Genomic DNA, 19456 nt, shown 5'->3' with positions numbered 1-19456 from the left:
GTTTCTTGTGTTCTCGATTTTAGCTATTCCGACATGTGTGAAATGATATCTCGTTGTAGTTTTGATTTGTATTTCCCTGAAAATGAGTGGTGTTGAGCATCTTTTCACGTGTCTCTTGGCCATCTGTATGTCTTCCTTGGAAAAATGTCTATTCATGTCTTCTGCCCATTTTTAAATTATTCATTTTGGGGGTGTTGAGTTTTAGAAATTCTTTACATATTGTGGATACTAACCCTTTATCAGATATGTCGTTTGCAAATATCCTCTCCCATTCCATAGGTTGCCTTTAGTTTTGTTTGATTGTTTCCTTCACAATACAGAAGCTTTTAATTTTGATGTAGTCCCAATAGTTTATTTTTGCTTTTGTTTCCCTTGCATTGAGAGATATATCTGGAAAGAAGCTGCTCTGGCTGATGTCAAAGAAGTTACTGCCTGTGTTCTCTTCTAGGATTTTATGGTTTCAGGTCTTACATTTAGGTCTTTAATCCCCTTTGAATTTACTTTTGTGTATGGTGTGAGAAAGTGGTCCAGTTTCATTCTTTTGCATGTTGCTGTCCAGTTTTCTCAACACCATTTGTTGAAGAGATTGTCTTTTTCCTATTGGATATTCTTTCCTGCTTTGCAGAAGATTAATTGATCATTTGGCTGTGTGGGAGCTTTTCCTCTATGGTCAAGAATGAGACAGGGATGTCCACTCTTACCACTTTTATTTAACACAGTACTAGAAGTCCTAGCCACAGCAATCAGACAACAAAAAGAAATAAAAGGCATCCAAATTAGCAAGGAAGAAGTAACACTTCACTATTTACACAGATCATGACACTATATATAGAAAAACCAAAAGACTTCACGAAAAATCCGTTAATTTTCTATGTTCACCTACACATCAATGTGATTTGCCTCTGAGTTTCTGGATATCTAGAGCCACACTTGCTTAATTTTTTTCCAAGCACTTGTCATAAACATACACTTAATGAATGCCTCACTGTGGTGGTGGTGTTAAAAGCTTCACAACATAAGCAATCAGAAAAATACACTTTCTCAGGAAACAATAAATCTGCTTATAACTGAGAAGGAAATGGTTAATCATTTTAGTTTTTAAAGAATCTTTAAATCTGAAATATATGAATCATACATGCATGGTACACATTTAAAATAAAATTAGTTATATTAGCAGGAAAACATACTCATCCTATCTGTCATATGAAGCACTACACAATTAATAAAAATCCTTTTAACATTTTTATACATGTATTGCACATAAGTCTCAATGTTTTGTCTAAACTAAGTGCATAGAACATCATAGTAACTTAAAATGAGTATTTTGGGAAAAATGTAAAGAAAGGAATGTGTTTTTGTATAATATGCTTATATAAGTGTGTATATATGTATATATACATACACATGTATTATACATACACTTATATGAAGTATATATTATGTATGAAATTCAGAGGCATTCATAAAATAATACTGATTCTTGAATTAAATCAAGTCACCTCCAGCTTAATACAAGCTTTTTTGAAAAAAGGATTTATCTAAACAATATCTATAAACTTTCAATTGTCATAAAACCCTGTTCCCTCCCAGGGCACAGCCCTGAGACTACATGCTTAAGCAGCAGGTTTGTAGAAATGGTGCATATAATAAGCAAGTAATCCTATAAGTTGAGCACTGAAGTATTGGGGTGGGGGCCCACTGGGAAGTGGAGACAGACAGGAGTGCTGTTTTCCCAAGCTCTAGGCTCTTTGGCAGAGTAAATTCAAGGCCTAAACGGAGAAACCTAGTAAATCAATTTGCAATTAGTTGACCAGAGGGAGAAAGAGGACACCCAGAACAAGATTCAATTACACTAAACAGCATTTGAAACCTGGGATCACCCAACTTAAAAATAAAATAAAAAGTTGTGCATGTGGGAAAGTAAATCCAATCTTCTTCTAATTTCCTAGTTACATTTAAAGAAAATTACCTAGGAAAATTGCTATGGAATTAGTCCTTCAAGCCTTATTAGGCCATGCAGATCAACTATGTCAGTTCTAAAACTATATCATAATTTTTCCAGCATGTACTTTCATTAAGATGAAACAAAAAGAGTAGCAAATGAGCCTCTGGGTTGAAGTTCTCCATTTATTTTACACTCACTATGTAGAGAAATGCTAATACTTAGGAAATAGTCATTTCCCTTGGAGAGTTCAGACCTCATAAAGTTCACATATAATTTCTGTTGACAGCAAATTAATATAAATTCAAATCTCATGAATATTGTATACTTTATAGGGCTACTTTTAAAAAAGTGTATCCATTTACTAAATGGCTTTTAAGTGAGCTTATGATCCTCATAATTAGATCTGTCTAAAATATGTTTATTCTCTTATAGTTTTCTATAAAACCATTTGGAGTCTGCTTTAAGACCAGAATAGAAAACAGAAAAGTAAACCTTAAATGCCACCCTTGATACAATGATATGTATTCTGCTGATTATAATATCACAAATTCAAAGGCTCAAATAAATGAATGACCATGTTATTTTCAGAGTCAGCAAAGCTACAAGTCTGACAAGATTCCAGTTTCCAAATCAGTGACCACCCATCCAACATTTAATGTTAACTATTTAGTACACTCAATAAAAGTTAAGTTTAGGACCTTTTCTAGGGAAAAAAACAAATTCATAATGATGTATTTAAAGATCATTCAGAACAACAATGCAGAGAAAATAGATACATTCATAGCAGAGCTCTCTCATCATCCCAAACCCAAATTCACCAACCTACTTAGCAGACGTGCCTACAAACTCTTTCTTTCCTCTTGCTATAACTTTAAGGGTGGCTTCTGCCCTTCTCAAGGGCAAACCCTTTCCTAGTGTTCTGCATTCCATCTTCCTTTTAAGGACTTCTTCCCAGCAATTATTTCCTTTCTACCCTATACCATCAATACCCCTCTCTGTACTTACTTGATCATTCCCATTAACATAAAACATGGGTTAACTTTATCCATCTTAAATTAAAACACAACAAAACAAACTTCCTGGGTTCCAGTCCCTAGTGCTCCAGCTGTCACTCAATGTCTACACTACCCTTCACTGTAAAAATCCTCAAAAAACAGTTGTTTTTCTTCATTTTCATTTACATACATTTTTTTCCTTTTTCTACCTACTCCAATGAGACATTTGCCCATACCCCTCATTGAAACAGCCCTCACCAAGTAACAATGCCATTTACCTACCCAAAAACAATGTCAAACTTTTTACCATTTGTTGTGGGTTGAATTATGCCCCTCCCCAAAAGATATGTTGAGGATTTAACCTTTGGTACCTATGACTATGACCTTATTTGGAAATAAGTCCTTTGTAGATGTAATAAAACCTAAGATTAGGCCATACTCAGGTGGGAGGAGGATCCATTGTGATTGGTGGTGTTATAAGAACAGAAGACAGAAACACAGGTACAGAGGGAGAATCCATGTGATGATGGAGGCACAGATTAGAGTGGTATGTCTATAAACCAAAGAACACCAGTGATTTCCAGAAACACCAGAAGCTAAGGGAAAGGCATAAAAGAGATTCTCCTGTAGATCCTTTAGAGAGAACCCGGTTCTGCCAACATTCTGATTTCAGACTTCTGGCCTCCAGAACTGTGAGAAAATAAGTTTCTGTTGTTTTAAGCCCCCAATTTGTAGTAATTTGTTATTGCAGCCAGGGGAGGGGGGGTAACTAATGCATCATCTTATTTAACCTCTCAACAGCATTTGACATGGTGAGCATTCTTTCCTTTGAAATTGTTTCTTCTTCCATGTTTGCAGCATGGCTCCCGCCTGACTTTTCTCTTACTTGCTACTTTCAGTATTAGTTGCTGGCTCTTTCACACATTCCAGATCTCTAAATGTTGGGGTACCCTAAAGACCTGTCATAGGACTTCACTCTTTTTACCTACACTCTCTACCTAATAAATATTTGCAAGTCCGTGACTTTATATACCATTTAGGTATTGGTATCTTTCAGATTTATATTCTAACCAAGACTTCTCCCCTAAGTTCCAAAGCAATATATGTAAAAGACAATCAACTTCTCTGCTTGAGTATCTAATAGGTGTCACAAAATTAATACTGCCAACACAGAACAATTTCATTATTGATGCCCGAAATCAGCATTCCTCAGGCGTTCTCTTGTTACAGTGACTATCACTGACATCTACCACTTGTTCAAGCCAAAACCTGAGTAGTCACCCTACTTTCCTTTCTTTAATATTCCACACCAAATACATCAATGAGTCCTATCTGTTCTGCCTCCAAAACACAGACACGATTCAGTAACTTCCCTCCATCTCACTAGTACCACCCTGTTGTAAGAGTTTCGTCTCTTGCTGGTTGATTATAAAAGCTCCCTATCTTACCTCTTTGCCTCTCTCTAGGCCTCCTTCCCACATCTTCTACCCTGCACAGCAGCAGTGAGATCAATCTTTCTAAAGTGTAAACAAGATTAGGTCACTTCTCTATTTAAGTCGCCCATTGACCTTCTAGTTTAAAAACAGAAGAATATAAAAATTAAAATTAAAGAATAAAATCAAAATTCCTTAAAGTCTCTATGATCCAGCTGCTGATTTCCTCTCTGATTTCACCTGTCTCTATAATCCCTTTCAGTAAATATATTCCCGCCATTCTGGTCTTCTTACCTTCTCTTGAATATGTCACGACTGCTATTATCTCAGGAGCTTTTAATAGGCTGTTCCCTTTCCTTGGGATGTCTCTCTCTCTCTCAAATCCTTTTCTATTTGGGGTGTCTCTCCCTTCAAATTCTGTGGCTACCTTCTTCATGTCACTGAAGTCCCAACAGATGTCACCTCTTCGAAGTGATTTTCCTGTATACCTTAGCTAAATCAACCAACCACTCTATTCAATCTCTTTCTACTCGATTTTCTACTTTTATGTTCTCCATAGTACCTATCCAGAGACACATTTAATTTTTCCACTTTTATTGTGCTTACTTCTTATCTCCCTCTCTAAAATATAAACCCTTTAAGATCCTGGATTCTGAAGTACCCCAGTGTCCCAGGGACTAAAACAGTTCCAGGCATGAGCAGGTGCACAAGAAAATATACTCAGTGATTGGCAAGTGGATGGGAGCTGGGTAAGAAAATACATAGGTATATCATTTAGGAGACTATTATAGTAATTTCCTTAAGATATAATGGTAGTTTGAATCAAAGTAAATACGCAAACAATGAATCAAGGAACACTACATCAAAAACTAATGATGTAATGAAAGGTGACTAACATAATAAAATATAATTTAAAAAAAAATGATAGTTGAGATGGTGAAAAGTGAAGTAATTTGATTTACATTTAGGAGAAATTAGTGGTTCATTCAACGTGAGTGAGAGAGAGTAGGGAGTCTACAGTAACTGACATGCTTCTATCTGAGTAAATGCACTCATTGTTAAAGGAAATACCAACAGGAGAGAAAGACTTAAAAAGATATTTTTGAGAGGAAGTATACCACTGTGGTTAAAAATGTGGGTTCAGGGTCTCTAAAGCTATTTGTGTTTGTTGGTTCTACTGTGGAATCATGGGCCATTTTTTCAACCTTATGGAATCAAATTTTCATTCTTAATATAGATGGAATTTGTTCTTGTCAAGTATATTTTTAAATTTATATGAATGCTTTCTTAATCCTTATCTTGTTTGATCACTAATGATCATTTGTTCCTTCCTTGACGTCCTTATCATGGATTCCTGTGACATCCCATTTTTTTGCCTTTCTTTCCACTTTTTTAGCTGCTCTTTCTATTAAGAGTAAGATAAATTTCAAACTTTCCTGTTGTAATTTAGAAGGCCTTCCAGAGTCTAGTCACTATCCATATTTCCAACTTCACTTCTTTAATCTCACTTGTCCACCTCCTCCAAGAAGGTTTCCCTGATTTCAAGTCCAGGTTAATTCTATTAAATTATCTAACCAAAGTATGAATTTTTCTCTCTATGAAGTATATTGAGGATTTTGTCTGCATGTGAAATTTCCAAGAGCCCTGATAGAAAAATTCCAACTATTTTTTGAGAAAACTTTGGTAAAATAGACCTCCTTATACACATATTTTTCTGTTGCTGTTTTAAATTTTTCATCACACTACTTCTGATTATTTTTCTGTAAGAAACTTATTACAGTTTGAGCATGAGTATTTGCCCTTTTTTTATCCATGACTTGGAACATTTTAAAACCTACAGAAGACTGTTACCACTAATATTATATTAACAAAAGGTAAAAGTAAATATGTATTCCAAATAACATTAAAAACTACATATTTGGGGCGCCTGGGTGGCTCAGTCATTAAGCGCCTGCCTTCGGCTCAGGTCATGATCCCAGGGTCCTGGGATCGAGCCCCGCATCGGGCTCCCTGCTCAGCGGGAAGCCTGCTTCCCCCTCTCCCACTGCCCCTGCTTGTGTTCCCTCTCTCGCTGTGTCTGTCAAATAAATAAATAAAATCTTAAAACAAACAAACAAAAAAAACCTACATATTTGATTTAGCACACATTTTAATAAAGCAAGACCATATTCTCCTTGGTTGATTAAAAATTATGTCTCTCCTTTATGTGGTTTCTATCACATCTCCCAAGGTAGGATTACAAGGCAAACTACAGGACTATCTTCTGAAGGTACCATGAAATCAGGTAGGCACAGGGCAAAACTTGGGGGTCAGTGGATGATGTGACTTAGAAGAGTGTACTAGGAGGCTGAGCTGAAAAGAAGCAGCAACTTTCAACATAATACTAGCACAACATTGAAGATGACAACCAGTCTACCAATGCATTTTCTCTACAATAGATGTATGGAATCCTTTTTTTCACCATGTGAGTACTTTTACAGATGTAAGTGGGAATAAAATTTTTTTCTACATACTTTGTATAATATATAAGACAAAGAACCATATTATATCCCTCATGAATTACTTCTCAGGGAAGACATTAAAACATATATTATTGGGACACCTGGGTGGCTCAGTCGTTAAGGGTCTGCCTTCGGCTCAGGTCATGATCCCAGGGTCCTGGGATCAAGCCCCACATTGGGCTCCCTGCTCCACAGGAAGCTCCTGCTTCTCCCTCTCCCACTCCCCCTGCTTGTGTTCCCTCTCTTTGTGTCTCTCTCTGTCAAATAAATAAATAAAATTTAAAATATATATATACTATTAATACCAACTGTGCCTTTAATGTATACATTTTTAGTTGTTGGATGAAATGTACTCACGCTCACTTTTCCATTGCGATTGTCTTCTTCTCTCACTGCCAGAGCCTTCAGAAAATTATCTTGCAGGTCTTTACCAGCACTTGTTAATGTCCTATAAAAAGCAGGTCTTCAGTTGTAATACATTAGAAAACAAATATATCAAAAACATTCAGGGGCCACAAACCACACTTCTTTATTCCAAATGACAATGTCCTTATAACACAAAAACTATATATACAATTATTATAAATCATACACAATTATTATAATTTACTAAATTTCTCAAATTATTATACAGTTATAGAATCTGTATTTATGAATAATTAGAATCATGTCTATAAATATCATACATGCCTCTGTCAATACTCAAGCCAGATACAGTTAATTTCATTTACACATCTGTTTTATTTTTTTATCACAGCATGCAAATTTATTTATACCTCGCATTACCCACAATAATTTTAGATTGCTTATAATTTAAGTACAATTTATTTATTTAATATAAGAAAATTAAAATACTAGAAACCTAAGCCAATTCCCTTGCTGGCATAAAGCATTAATCTTACCTCTATGAGGATATAAAAAAGGCAAAAAAGGAAAGAACTAGGTTGAGTCATCTCTGTTAGATAAAAAGAAACATTAAGAATACGGGGTGCCTGCGATGTTTATAGCAGCAATGTCCACAATAGCCAAACTGTGGAAAGAGCCAAGATGTCCATCAACAGATGAATGGATAAAGAAGATGTGGTATATATATACAATGGAATATTATGCAGCCATCAAAAGGAATAAGATCTTGCCATTTGCAACGACGTGGATGGAACTGGAGGGTATTATGCTGAGCGAAATAAGTCAAACAGAGAAAGACATGTATCATATGACCTCACTGATATGAGGAATTCTTAATCTCAGGAAACAAACTGAGGGTTGCTGGAGTGGGGGGTGGGGTGGGAGGGATGGGGTGACTGGGTGATGGACACTGGGGAGGGTATGTGTTCTGGTAAGCGCTGTGAATTGTGCAGGACTGTTGAATCTCAGATCTGTACCTCTGAAACAAATAATGCAATATATGTTAAGAAAGAAAAAAAGAAGAAGAAGAATGTAGCAGGAGGGGAAGAATGAAGGGGGGGAAATCGGAGGGGGAGAAGAACCATGAGAGACGATGGACTCTGAAAAACAAACTGAGGGTTCTAGAGGGGAGGGGGTTGGGAGGATGGGTTAGCCTGGTGATGGGTATTGAGGAGGGCACGTTCTGCATGGAGCACTGGGTGTTATGCACAAACAATGAATCATGGAACACTATATCTAAAACTAATGATGTAATGTATGGGGATTAACATAACAATAAAAAAATTAAAAAAAAAAAAAAAAAGAATACAGGGTGCCTGCCTGGCTCAGTTGGTAAAGCATGAGACTCTTGATCTCAGGGTTGTGAGTTCCAGCCCCCTGTTGGGTATAGAGATGACTTAAAAAAAAATCTTAAAAAAAAAAAGAACTCAAGAGAGGTTATAAAATAAAAAATAAGTTCTGAAGATGACCATTATACTGACAATATATCATACTGTCCTTTTTTTAAAGATCATACTGTTCCTTTTTTTTTTATTATTATTCAAGTCTTATACACATAGACTTACATCATTTCCTATAACCTCTATGAGAAAGATAAAAGTATTTTTGTTATACAAACTGGGAACAGAGAGGATAAGGTCTAGAACTCCTAAGCTATATGCAGCAGAGTCAAAAAGTTATATAAATAATCAATTATTATACCATGCTACATCTGAGAACCGGAAACTTCTCATCAAGGGGAAATATTGGGCAAGAAAGTTAATGCAGTGTGTGGTAAGGAGTTCTTAAATCTTTAACATGCATTACTCTTACTTAACTAAATTTAACAGTCAGTGACCTGAGAAACCTTGCTTAAATAAATATCACAAAAGGAGTCACTTCCTCAAGAAGTGAAGTAGGTCTGTTACAAAATATTAGGGTTATAAGTTTTATAAAGGCAAATACTCCATCTTTGTTGTTTACACTCCACTACACTTTCAAAATGGGGTAAAAGTTATATGGATGAGTTAATTTTTACCAATCATGTTTAATCATTAGCTAAAGGCATTTATATAATCCTACATGAATGAGTATAAATATATTCTTAATCCTTAACAATTAGACTTCTGGTTTTATGATTTAATTATGTTGTTTGTGTCATCACACATATTTATATTACTAGATTAACACTCGAAGAGAGTAAATAATGAAAGAGAAATAATGGAAAACTGTTAAAATAGAAATATATCCATGAGTTATTTTCTTAAGAGGTCACTTATTTTAAAGATTACAGTCTTTCAGTAAATATTTACGAGTTATTAATCATCTCAGAATTTTAAATGTAAAATTAGTTTTCTAATAGGCAAGGTTTGAATAATCATTGAGATGTGTTCTAATAAGCAGTTTCTAAATAAACACTAAATCAAATTTGAGATTAAATTGGTCTTAATAGCAACACTTTTTTTATCTATTGGGCAGTCTTTGTACTAGTCTCTATACTAGGTATTTTGCAAATACTTTCAATTATCTTCAAATCAAGCCCTAAGGGAGGACATGCTTATTTCCACTTTAGAGATGAACTTGATGATAATCAGTTGGCATTCGGTTTTTAACTTAAATATCACTAACCCCAAGGCATTATTTTACTATACTGAAGCCTCACAATATATCAAAACAGCATTTGATGCAATAGTACTTTTACAGAAAACAATGAGAATTCACTGGGAAGAGGAAACTTAAAGTAACAGGAGTGGGGGTACAGTGAGGAATGCAACCTTCATCAGGAGGTGCCCCTAGGAGTTATCAGAGGCTGGTGGTCTTGAAACCTCTATGAAAAGCTAATCAGCCATAATCATCACTCCAGTCTAGAATAGAATTCTGATCAACTACTTGTTCAGAGGTAGGTTTGATTTCTAGCCAGTGAAATCTGGTATAGCCTACATTTAATAATTCTAGAATTTATATTCAATTCATCTGCACTTGTTTGAATATATAATTCAACTTCTCTGTGCCTCAATTACTTTGAAATGATGTTTTTGTATACTTACTTTGGAAAAATTTAGTGGAGAGTATAGTAAAATGTAGTGGATGAGTACAAGTTTATTATAAAACTTTTACAATATTATCTTCTTAGGAAATAAGCACACATCTATGAAAAAGCAGTTTTCAGAAATAGCTTTATTTTCCATGGATAAGTTTACTGACAAAACTATATGCATGTATTTGTGTGGTCTCAAATAATAAAAATTTTATTTTTTTGAGGCCAAAATGGAAAATTATCTGCAAACTTGATAAAAATATGATTTTATTTATCACAATGTGTGCATTTTTAGATAATTTATTTGAGTATTAAATATGGGAGATATATTTCTATTGTACTTTGATGTAGGACACCTGTTGCCTTGTCTTGTACATTTTCTCCAGGACAATATAACACCTTTTTTGCTTTGTTTTTTACATAAATTAGGAGGGAAAAAAATCCTGCTTCTCCTCAAATAGTGTTTTATAAATTTCTCTAACATTGGTAAACATCTTCACATTCCTTCTTTCAGTCTATTATTGTATATTTGCTCTGTATAATCAATCTGGGTGCTATCACAAAATACCATAGATTGGGTGTCTTAAACAATAGAAATTCATTTTCTCACATATCTGGAGGCTGGAAGTCCAAGGACAGGGTACCAGCACCATCTGCTTCTAGTAACCGCTCTCTTCTCTTAAGCAACTCACTATATTTGTACTAGTATCTCACTGTGCTTTTAATACCCATTTCTCTGATTACTTTTGTTTTTTTTTCTAAATTGTATGTCCTCCAAAAGCTACATGGATACCAAAAATTGTATAGAAGGAATAAAAGCAACCAGTGAACAATTTCAAGTCCTTTCCTTTGAGCATTAATTCAACAGGAGAATCTATCTTTAATATCTAAGGGATTGTTTTTTAAAGATCTAAGTGGGAAAAATAGTGGAACTAAATCCAATGTGTGGTTTTTTACTCTCTTGTATTTTCTTGTAAACTATTCTTAGTGGCTTTTTTTCTTCCTTCCTTCCTTTCTTTTTTTTTTTTTTAATTTAATTGGAACAATGTTCCTTAGGAGTTAGATCGATCAGGATTATATTTAGAAAGATTTATGGTTTAGGAATTTTTACACTATATACTGTTATTTCCATGGAATTTCCAGGAGGTCATCAATTTGTATTCTAATCACTTTCAGAAAGGAAAAAGACTTCTTGAGAAATGAAATTCATTTATTGGTAGGGAGGAATGAGAATCAAATTTTCATCAAGATAAATGGCACCACTTCCCGCCCCCCTCTGCCCCTTTTCTATGTGAGAGTTTATAAATTACCAAATGTACAGTAAAGCTATCAGCATCTCTGGGAAGAAGCTTCAACTGTTTGAAGCACACAGAAGAAAGACAAGAAGCACTAAGATATACACTAGACAGCTGTTCTTTTTCATCTTCTATTTTGAAGAAAACCCAAGTGGGAGTCCTGAAATCTATGGTATCTTCCATCAGTCAAACTCTACTCCCCCCTGGATAGAAAGCTGTGCCTTTCTTTGAAGGGACAAAATGGCCTGGCTTCTGTCTGAGAAAGTGTCCCTGAACTCCTCTTTTTTGGTACATCTGGAAAATTTCTCTAGTTAATTCCTAAACATGGTAGGTTAAGATGTTCTCACATTTCAAGGGGGACCAAAAAAAAAAAAAAGGTTGCTTAGAGAGGAAATAAACGTTCTTAGTCTCTAAATGTGATTTTATTCTGAAAACACGTTCAAATATAACTTTATTACTCTCTTCTGGGAGGTATCTAAATCTTTTACCTGATTTGAAATAGACTTCCTGATCTTCTGGTTGTATAGTGAAAGCCAATGAGAAAATAGAAAGCAAAGAAAGCAAGCTTTTTTTTGATATGCCTGCCTCCAGACTCCTCTCTACCTGTGGGAATCAGCCTCATCGCTCCACAGAACACTGAGCGAAAATAGGCTTTAGAAAGGTGAAGGCCTTCAGGCTTAGCATCTTTAGGCTGTACATGCCTAATCTCTATGTGTGTGTCTCTAGTTCATGTATTTGAAAGATTCCATCTAAGGAGGTGAAGAATTTGACATAATGGAATTCCAGGGGGCAGCTTCTCACCAGCAAAGAGCAGTCAAAACAGAAGCCCATTCTGCATTTCTCAACAACTACACAAGATGGCAGGGACTGTCACACATGAGGGTGGTGGGCTCAGAGCAGAAGAATATAACGATGAGGGGAGGGCTGTAGGGAAGAAGAGATGTATCAGTGTGAGACGCTGGGGAGAAAGATACCTGAAGAAGACTGTTGGGAAGGCTTGCTGCATTACCCCCTCTGTATAAAGCCCTGTTATTCCTTTAATAAAACTGGCAGTATTAAGAGGTTAAGTCTGACCTCTAGTGACAAGGAGAGTTTAGAAAAGATGAGGCAACATTAAAATCAGAGACAGAGACACGGGAGGCAAGAGGCGGGTGGATGGAAGCATCCCAGACTTCGGTGCCATCTAAGGAAGGTTCAGCAAAGCCATGTCCTTGAACCAAAGTCAGCCAATAAAGATTCACAGGTCCACCTTAATGTCCCTGTCACACTCAGTCATTGAGGGGGAGCAGCCTTTGGGAGGTGTGGCCTTGGTGCAAATGTACAACAGGTTTCAAAGAGCAGCATCTAAAGGGACCCTCAGTTACCTACACTCTCTATATAAGATGTATTCTCATCACCACCACAATCTTTCACCCAAACCAAAAATCTTGAGGTTCAAAAACACCAACATAATAACTCATTTGTTTTATCACAAATATAGTCTCAAAATAAAATTGCCAATATTAGCGATACCAATATGCTTATTGAAAACACTTTAAGACTTTTTGCAGATCTTTTTCTCCTTAGCTTATATACCTCTAGGGATGAATGGCCAGATTACTGTGCTTTAAAGCATTTCACTTGGTAAAAGTTCTTTCTTTATGCTATGATACCAGCTAGATATACAATTAGGTTCATTTGTTGATTTTATTTCAATTTGAAAGATATTTCAAATTTTGCCTTATAGTTATATGAAAATATGCATAGAATTCTAAAATAAAATCTATAATTTAGAAATTTAGAAAAGTCTAGTTTTCATCTCCCCCAGTTCCATCTACCCTATTCCATTCTCTCCCTTCTATAGAGCATCACTTTATTTTTAATTCCAGTTAGTTAACATACAGTGTTATATTAGTTTCAGATGTAAAATATATTGATTTAACACTTCCATACATCAGCCAGTGACCATCACAAATGTACTCCTTAATCCCCATCACCTATTTCACCCATCCCCACCCACCTCCCCTCTGGTGACCATCAGTTTGTTCTCTACAGTTAAGAGTGTTTCTTGGTTTGTCTCTCTCTCTCTTTTCTTTCCCTTCATAGAGCATCATTTTTTAAAAATATCCTTAAATTGCTTTATTAACTGTTACTATTTTTAATACAAGTATATCTATTTGTTATCTAGCTAGCTAGCTAGCTAGGTAACTTACTTATGTAAATAGTAGCCTCCTATACATATTTTCCTCAAACTTGCTTTTTCATTTAGCATTATATTCAGGGAATTATACCATACTATTAAGAGACATTTTCACTACTTTTTTTAGTTGCATGGTACTCCACTATAGGAATATATCACAGTTTAGTCACTTAGCTACTGATGGTCATTGGTTTGCTTCCTGTTATTTGCTATGATAAATACTGCTTCAGTGTTTAGCTTTGTGTAAAGGTCATTTTCATGGTTTTGCCACTATATTTTGGGGATAAATTCCTAGAGGTAGATTGCTGGTCAAAGAGTACATGAATATTTTATTTAGTTAAAATTTGGTAAAATTTAGTAATCTAAATTCTCCTTCAGTGGGGCTGGGGTCTTCTGCAGTCCTCCCTACAATTTATAATAGTGCCAGTTTCTGCACAGCCTCATTAACAAAGTATGCTCTAAAGCTTTTAGATTTTTGCTGGTCTAGTACATGAGAAACTCAGCACAATTGTGTATTTGTCTTATTATAAACAAAAGTGAACTTATTTTCATATATAGAGAGACCATTTGCACTTCTTTTTCTTTAAACTCTATGTTGATACCTCATTTTTCTATAGTATCGTTAGCCTCTTTCTTCTCTTTTTTCTTCTTTAAACATGACGAATTTTAGCTCTTCTCTGTGATGTAAGTTGCAAATATTTTCCCCACCTTTTCATTTGTCATTCTACTTTGCTTATGGTGCATTTTACCAAGAAAATGTTTCATTTTTATGTCATTAAAATACTTTATAAGTGTTACAAATCATTCTGTTACAATGGATTTTGAATCACCAGTTATAGAGGAATCCATCCATATTTTCTTCTAGAACTTGGAAGTTTTCCTTTTTATTTATTAATTTGTTTTAACATTTATGTCTCTAATTCCTTGGCATTTACCCTGATGTACTGTGTGATAAATTGATCTTATTTCAACATTTTCTATTTGGCTATTCAGTTATCTCAACACCAATTATTTAAAAATCAATCTTTGTTTTTTCCATTGATTTGAGATGATGTCTTTCCATATATACTTGGGTCTATTTCTGTGTTTTCTGTTTTCTATTTTGTTTCATTGCTTTGTCTATTTGTGTATCAGTACCACATTATCCGGTTTTAATATCTGGTAAAACTAGCCCCTCTCATTGTTGATTCTTTTTCAGGGGTGTTGTGATTTTTTTTGTGTGGATATTCTTGGTTATTTGCTTTTCTCAAATGGATTTTTAAAATTTTTTTTTATTTTATTATGTTATGTTAGTCACCACACATTACATCATTAGTTTTTGATATAGTGTTCCATGATTCATTGTTTGTGTATAACACCCAGTGCTCCATTCAGTACGTGCCCTCTTTAATACCCATCACCAGGCTAACCAATCCCCCCACGCCCCTCCCCTCTAGAACCCTCAGTTTGTTTCTCAGAGTCCATAGTCTCTCATGGTTCGTCTCCCCCACCGATTTCCCCTCCCTTCATTTCTCCCTTCCTACTATGTTCTTTTTTTTTAAAACATATAATGTATTATTTGTTTCAGAGGTACAGGTCTGTGATTCAACACTGCTACACAATTCATAGTGCTCACCACAGCACATACCCCCCCCAATGTCTATCACCCAGCCACCCCAACCCTCCCACCCCCCACCACTCCAGCAACCCTCAGTTTGTTTCCTGAGATTAAGAATTCCTCATATCAGTGAGATCATATGATACATGTCTTTCTCTGATTTACTTATTTCGCTCAGCATAACACCCTCCAGTTCCATCCACATCATTGCAAATGGCAAAATTTCATTCCTTTTGATGGCTGCAAAATATTCCATTGTGTATATATACCACATCTTCTTTATCCATTCATCTGTGGATGGACATCTTGGCTCTTTCCATAGTTTGGCCATTGTGGACATTGCTGCTATGAACATCAGGGTGCACGTACCCCTTCGGATCACTACATTTGTATCTTTGGGCCAGTAGTGCAATTGCTGGGTCATAGGGCAGCTCTATTTTCAACTTTTTGAGGAACCTCTATACTGTTTTCCAGAGTGGCTGCACCAGCTTGCATTCCCGCCAACAGTGTAAGAGGGTTCCCCTTTCTCCGCATCCCCACCAACATTTGTCGTTTCCTAACTTGTTAATTTTAGCCATTCTGACTGGTGTGAGGTGGTATCTCATTGAGGTTTTGATTTGGATTTCCCTGATGCTGAGCGATGTTGAGCACTTTTTCATGTGTCTGTTGGCCATTTGGATGTCTTCTTTGGAAAAATGTCTGTTCATGTCTTCTGCCCATTTCTTGATTGGATTTGTTCTTTGGGTGTTGAGTTTAATAAGTTCTTTACAGATTTTGGATACTAGCCCTTTATCTGATATGTCATTGGCAAATATCTTCTCCCATCCTGTTGGTTGTCTTTTGGTTTTGTTGATTGTTTCTTTTGCTGTGCAAAAGCTTTTTATCTTGAAGTCCCAATAGTTCATTTTTGCTTTTGCTTCCCTTGCCTTTGGCGATGTTTCTAGGAAAAAGTTGCTGCGGCTGAGGTCAAAGAGGTTGCTGCCTGTGTTCTCCTCTAGGATTTTGATGGACTCCTGTCTCACATTTAGGTCTTTCAACCATTTTGAGTCCATTTTTGTGTGTGGTGTAAGGAAATGGTCCAGTTTCATTCTTCTGCACGTGGCTGTCCAATTTTCCCAACACCATTTGTTGAAGAGACTGTCTTTTTTCCATTGGACATTCTTTCTTGCTTTGTCGAAGATGAGTTGACCATAGAGTTGAGGGTCCATTTCTGGGCTCTCTATTCTGTTCCATTGATCTATGTGTCTGTTTTTGTGCCAGTACCATACTGTCTTGATGATGACAGCTTTGTAATAGAGCTGGAAGTCCAGAATTGTGATGCCACCAGCTTTGCTTTTCTTTTTCAACATTCCTCTGGCTATTCGGGGTCTTTTCTGGTTCCATACAAATTTTAGGATTATTTGTTCCATTTCTTTGAAAAAAGTGGATGGTATTTTGATAGGATTGCATTAAATGTGTAGATTGCTCTAGGTAGCATTGACATCTTCACAATATTTATTCTTCCAATCCATGAGCATGGAATGTTTTTCCATTTCTTTGTGTCTTCCTCAATTTCTTTCATGAGTATTTTATAGTTTTCTGAGTACAGATTCTTTGCCTCTTTGGTTAGATTTATTCCTAGGTATCTTATGGTTTTGGGTGCAATTGTAAATGGGATCGACTCCTTAATTTCTCTTTCTTCTGTCTTGTTGTTGGTATATAGGAATGCCACTGATTTCTGTGTATGGATTTTATATCCTGCCACTTTACTGAATTCCTGTATGAGTTCTAGCAGTTTTGGGATGGAGTCTTTTGGGTTTTCCACATAAAGTATCATATCATCTGCAAAGAGTGAGAATTTGACTACTTCTTTGCCGATTCGGATGCCTTTTATTTCTTTTTGTTGTCTGATTGCTGTGGCTAGGACTTCTAATACTATGTTGAATAGCAGTGGTGATAGTAGACATCCCTGCCGTGTTCCTGACCTTAGGGGGGAAGCTCTCAGTTTTTCCCCATTGAGAATGATATTTGCTGTGGGTTTTTCATAGATGACTTTTATGATATTGAGGTATGTACCCTCTATCTCTATACTCTGAAGAGTTTTGATCAAGAAAGGATGCTGTACTTTGTCAAATGCTTTTTCTGCATCTATTGAGAGGATCATATGGTTCTTGTTCTTTCTTTTATTAATGTATTGTATCACATTGATTGATTTGAAGATGTTGAACCAACCTTGCAGCCCAGGGATAAATCCTACTTGGTCGTGGTGAATAATCCTTTTAATGTGCTGCTGGATCCTATTGGCTAGTATTTTGGTGAGAATTTTTGCATCCATGTTCATCAGGGATATTGGTCTGCAATTCTCCTTTTTGATGGGGTTTTTGTCTGGTTTTGGGATCAAGGTAATGGTGGCCTCATAAAACGAGTTTGGAAGTTTTCCTTCCATTTCTATTTTTTGGAACAGTTTCAGAAGAATAGGTATTAATTCTTCTTGAAATGTTTGGTAGAATTCCCCTGGGAAGCCATCTGGCCCTGGGCTTTTGTTTGTTGGGAGATTTTTGATGACTACTTCAATTTCCTTAGTGGTTATAGGTCTGTTCAGGTTTTCTACTTCTTCCTGGTTCAGGTTTGGTAGTTTATACATCTCTAGGAATGCATCCATTTTTTTCAGATTATCTAATTTACTGGCATATAGTTGCTCATAATATGTTCTTATAATTGTTTGTATTTCTTTGGTGTTGGTTGTGATCTCTCCTCTTTCATTCACGATTTTATTTATTTGGGTCATTTCTCTTTTCTTTTTGATAAGTCTGGCCAGGGTTTATCAATCTTCTTAATTCTTTCAAAGAACCAGCTCCTAGTCTTGTTGATCTGTTCTACGGTTCATTTGGTTTCTATTTCATTGATTTCTGTTCTGATCTTTATTATTTCTCTTCTCCTACTGGGTTTAGGCTTTACTTGCTGTTCTTTCTCCAGCTCCTTTAGGTGTAGGGTTAGGTTGTGTATTTGAGACCTTTCTTGTTTCCTGAGAAAGGCTTGTATTGCTATATACTTTCCTCTTAGGACTGCCTTTGCTGCATCCCAAAGATTTTGAACAGTTGTGTTTTCATATTCATTGGTTTCCAGGAATTTTTTTAATTCTTCTTTAATTTCCTGGTTGACCCATTCATTCTTTAGTAGGATGCTCTTTAGCCTCCATGTATTTGAGTTCTTTCTGACTCTCCTCTTGTGATTGAGTTCTAGTTTCAAAGCATTGTGGTCTGAAAATATGCAGGGAATGATCCCAATCTTTTGGTACTGGCTGAGACCTGATTTGTGACCTAGGATGTGATCTATTCTGGAGAATGTTCCATGGGCACTAGAGAAGAATGTGTATTCTGTTGCTTTGGGATGGTATGTTCTGAATATATCTGTGAAGTCCATTTGGTCCAGTGTGTGATTTATATTGTCTAGGTCATTAAAAAAAAATTCAAACACTGATGACCATGTACTAGGATTACTTTAAATTTCTAAATGTCATAGTTTGTGATTTTAAAGATGGTTGCCTTGACTAGAATGGTACAAAAGAATGGCATGAAACTGGAGTTGTAGCTTCTCTGCATCATGGTAACCCATGTGCACACCAGCTCCTATAGACGTTGTGAATGTGAATTATTGCTACGCCTTTCAAAGACAGGAAGATACTCACTCTACTTGCCATACCTCCAGTCCTAAGTTTTCTATTAAGCTAATTAAACATAGTATCAGATTAAAACCATGTGTTTGATGAGTCTGATCATCAAATTGAACTAAAAAACTATCATACTGTGTATGACTTACTCTATTTTTGTCTATAATAATTTATCTATTTAGGCAGTTAATCTCTACTCTGGCCTATTTTAGATAGTTGTGTTTATCTACAAAATTTATCTATATCATCTAATGTTTACAAATTTCTTTTCATTGTGTTGCATAGTCTCTTGATTTTTTTAAAGTCTTCTGTTTTAATAGTTATACCCCTCTTAATCATTTCTCATTCTATGTATTTGTAGTTTTTCCCTTTTATCTTAATTGGGTTAGCTAGTAGTTTGACTATTTCATGTTTTTTCCCCAAAGAACTAGCATTTGGATT

At 35.7% G+C, this 19456-nt stretch overlaps 1 protein-coding gene across 1 annotated transcript in view; it reads right to left on the bottom strand.

Annotated features, from left to right (window-relative positions):
• The window catches only part of CFAP299 (cilia and flagella associated protein 299), a 554803-nt gene that overhangs the window by 338320 nt on the left and 197027 nt on the right, over positions 1–19456 (bottom strand). The window contains exon 3 of the mRNA XM_078068194.1: positions 7232–7322. Within this exon, the coding sequence (XP_077924320.1) occupies positions 7232–7322 (91 nt within the window). The remainder of the gene's footprint in view (positions 1–7231; positions 7323–19456) is intronic.

Source organism: Halichoerus grypus, chromosome 3 (assembly GCF_964656455.1).
Source record: "Halichoerus grypus chromosome 3, mHalGry1.hap1.1, whole genome shotgun sequence".
NCBI lineage: Eukaryota > Metazoa > Chordata > Mammalia > Carnivora > Phocidae > Halichoerus > Halichoerus grypus.
The sequence above is the reverse complement of the archived record's forward strand: the minus strand, read 5'-3'. Positions and strand labels throughout refer to the sequence as shown.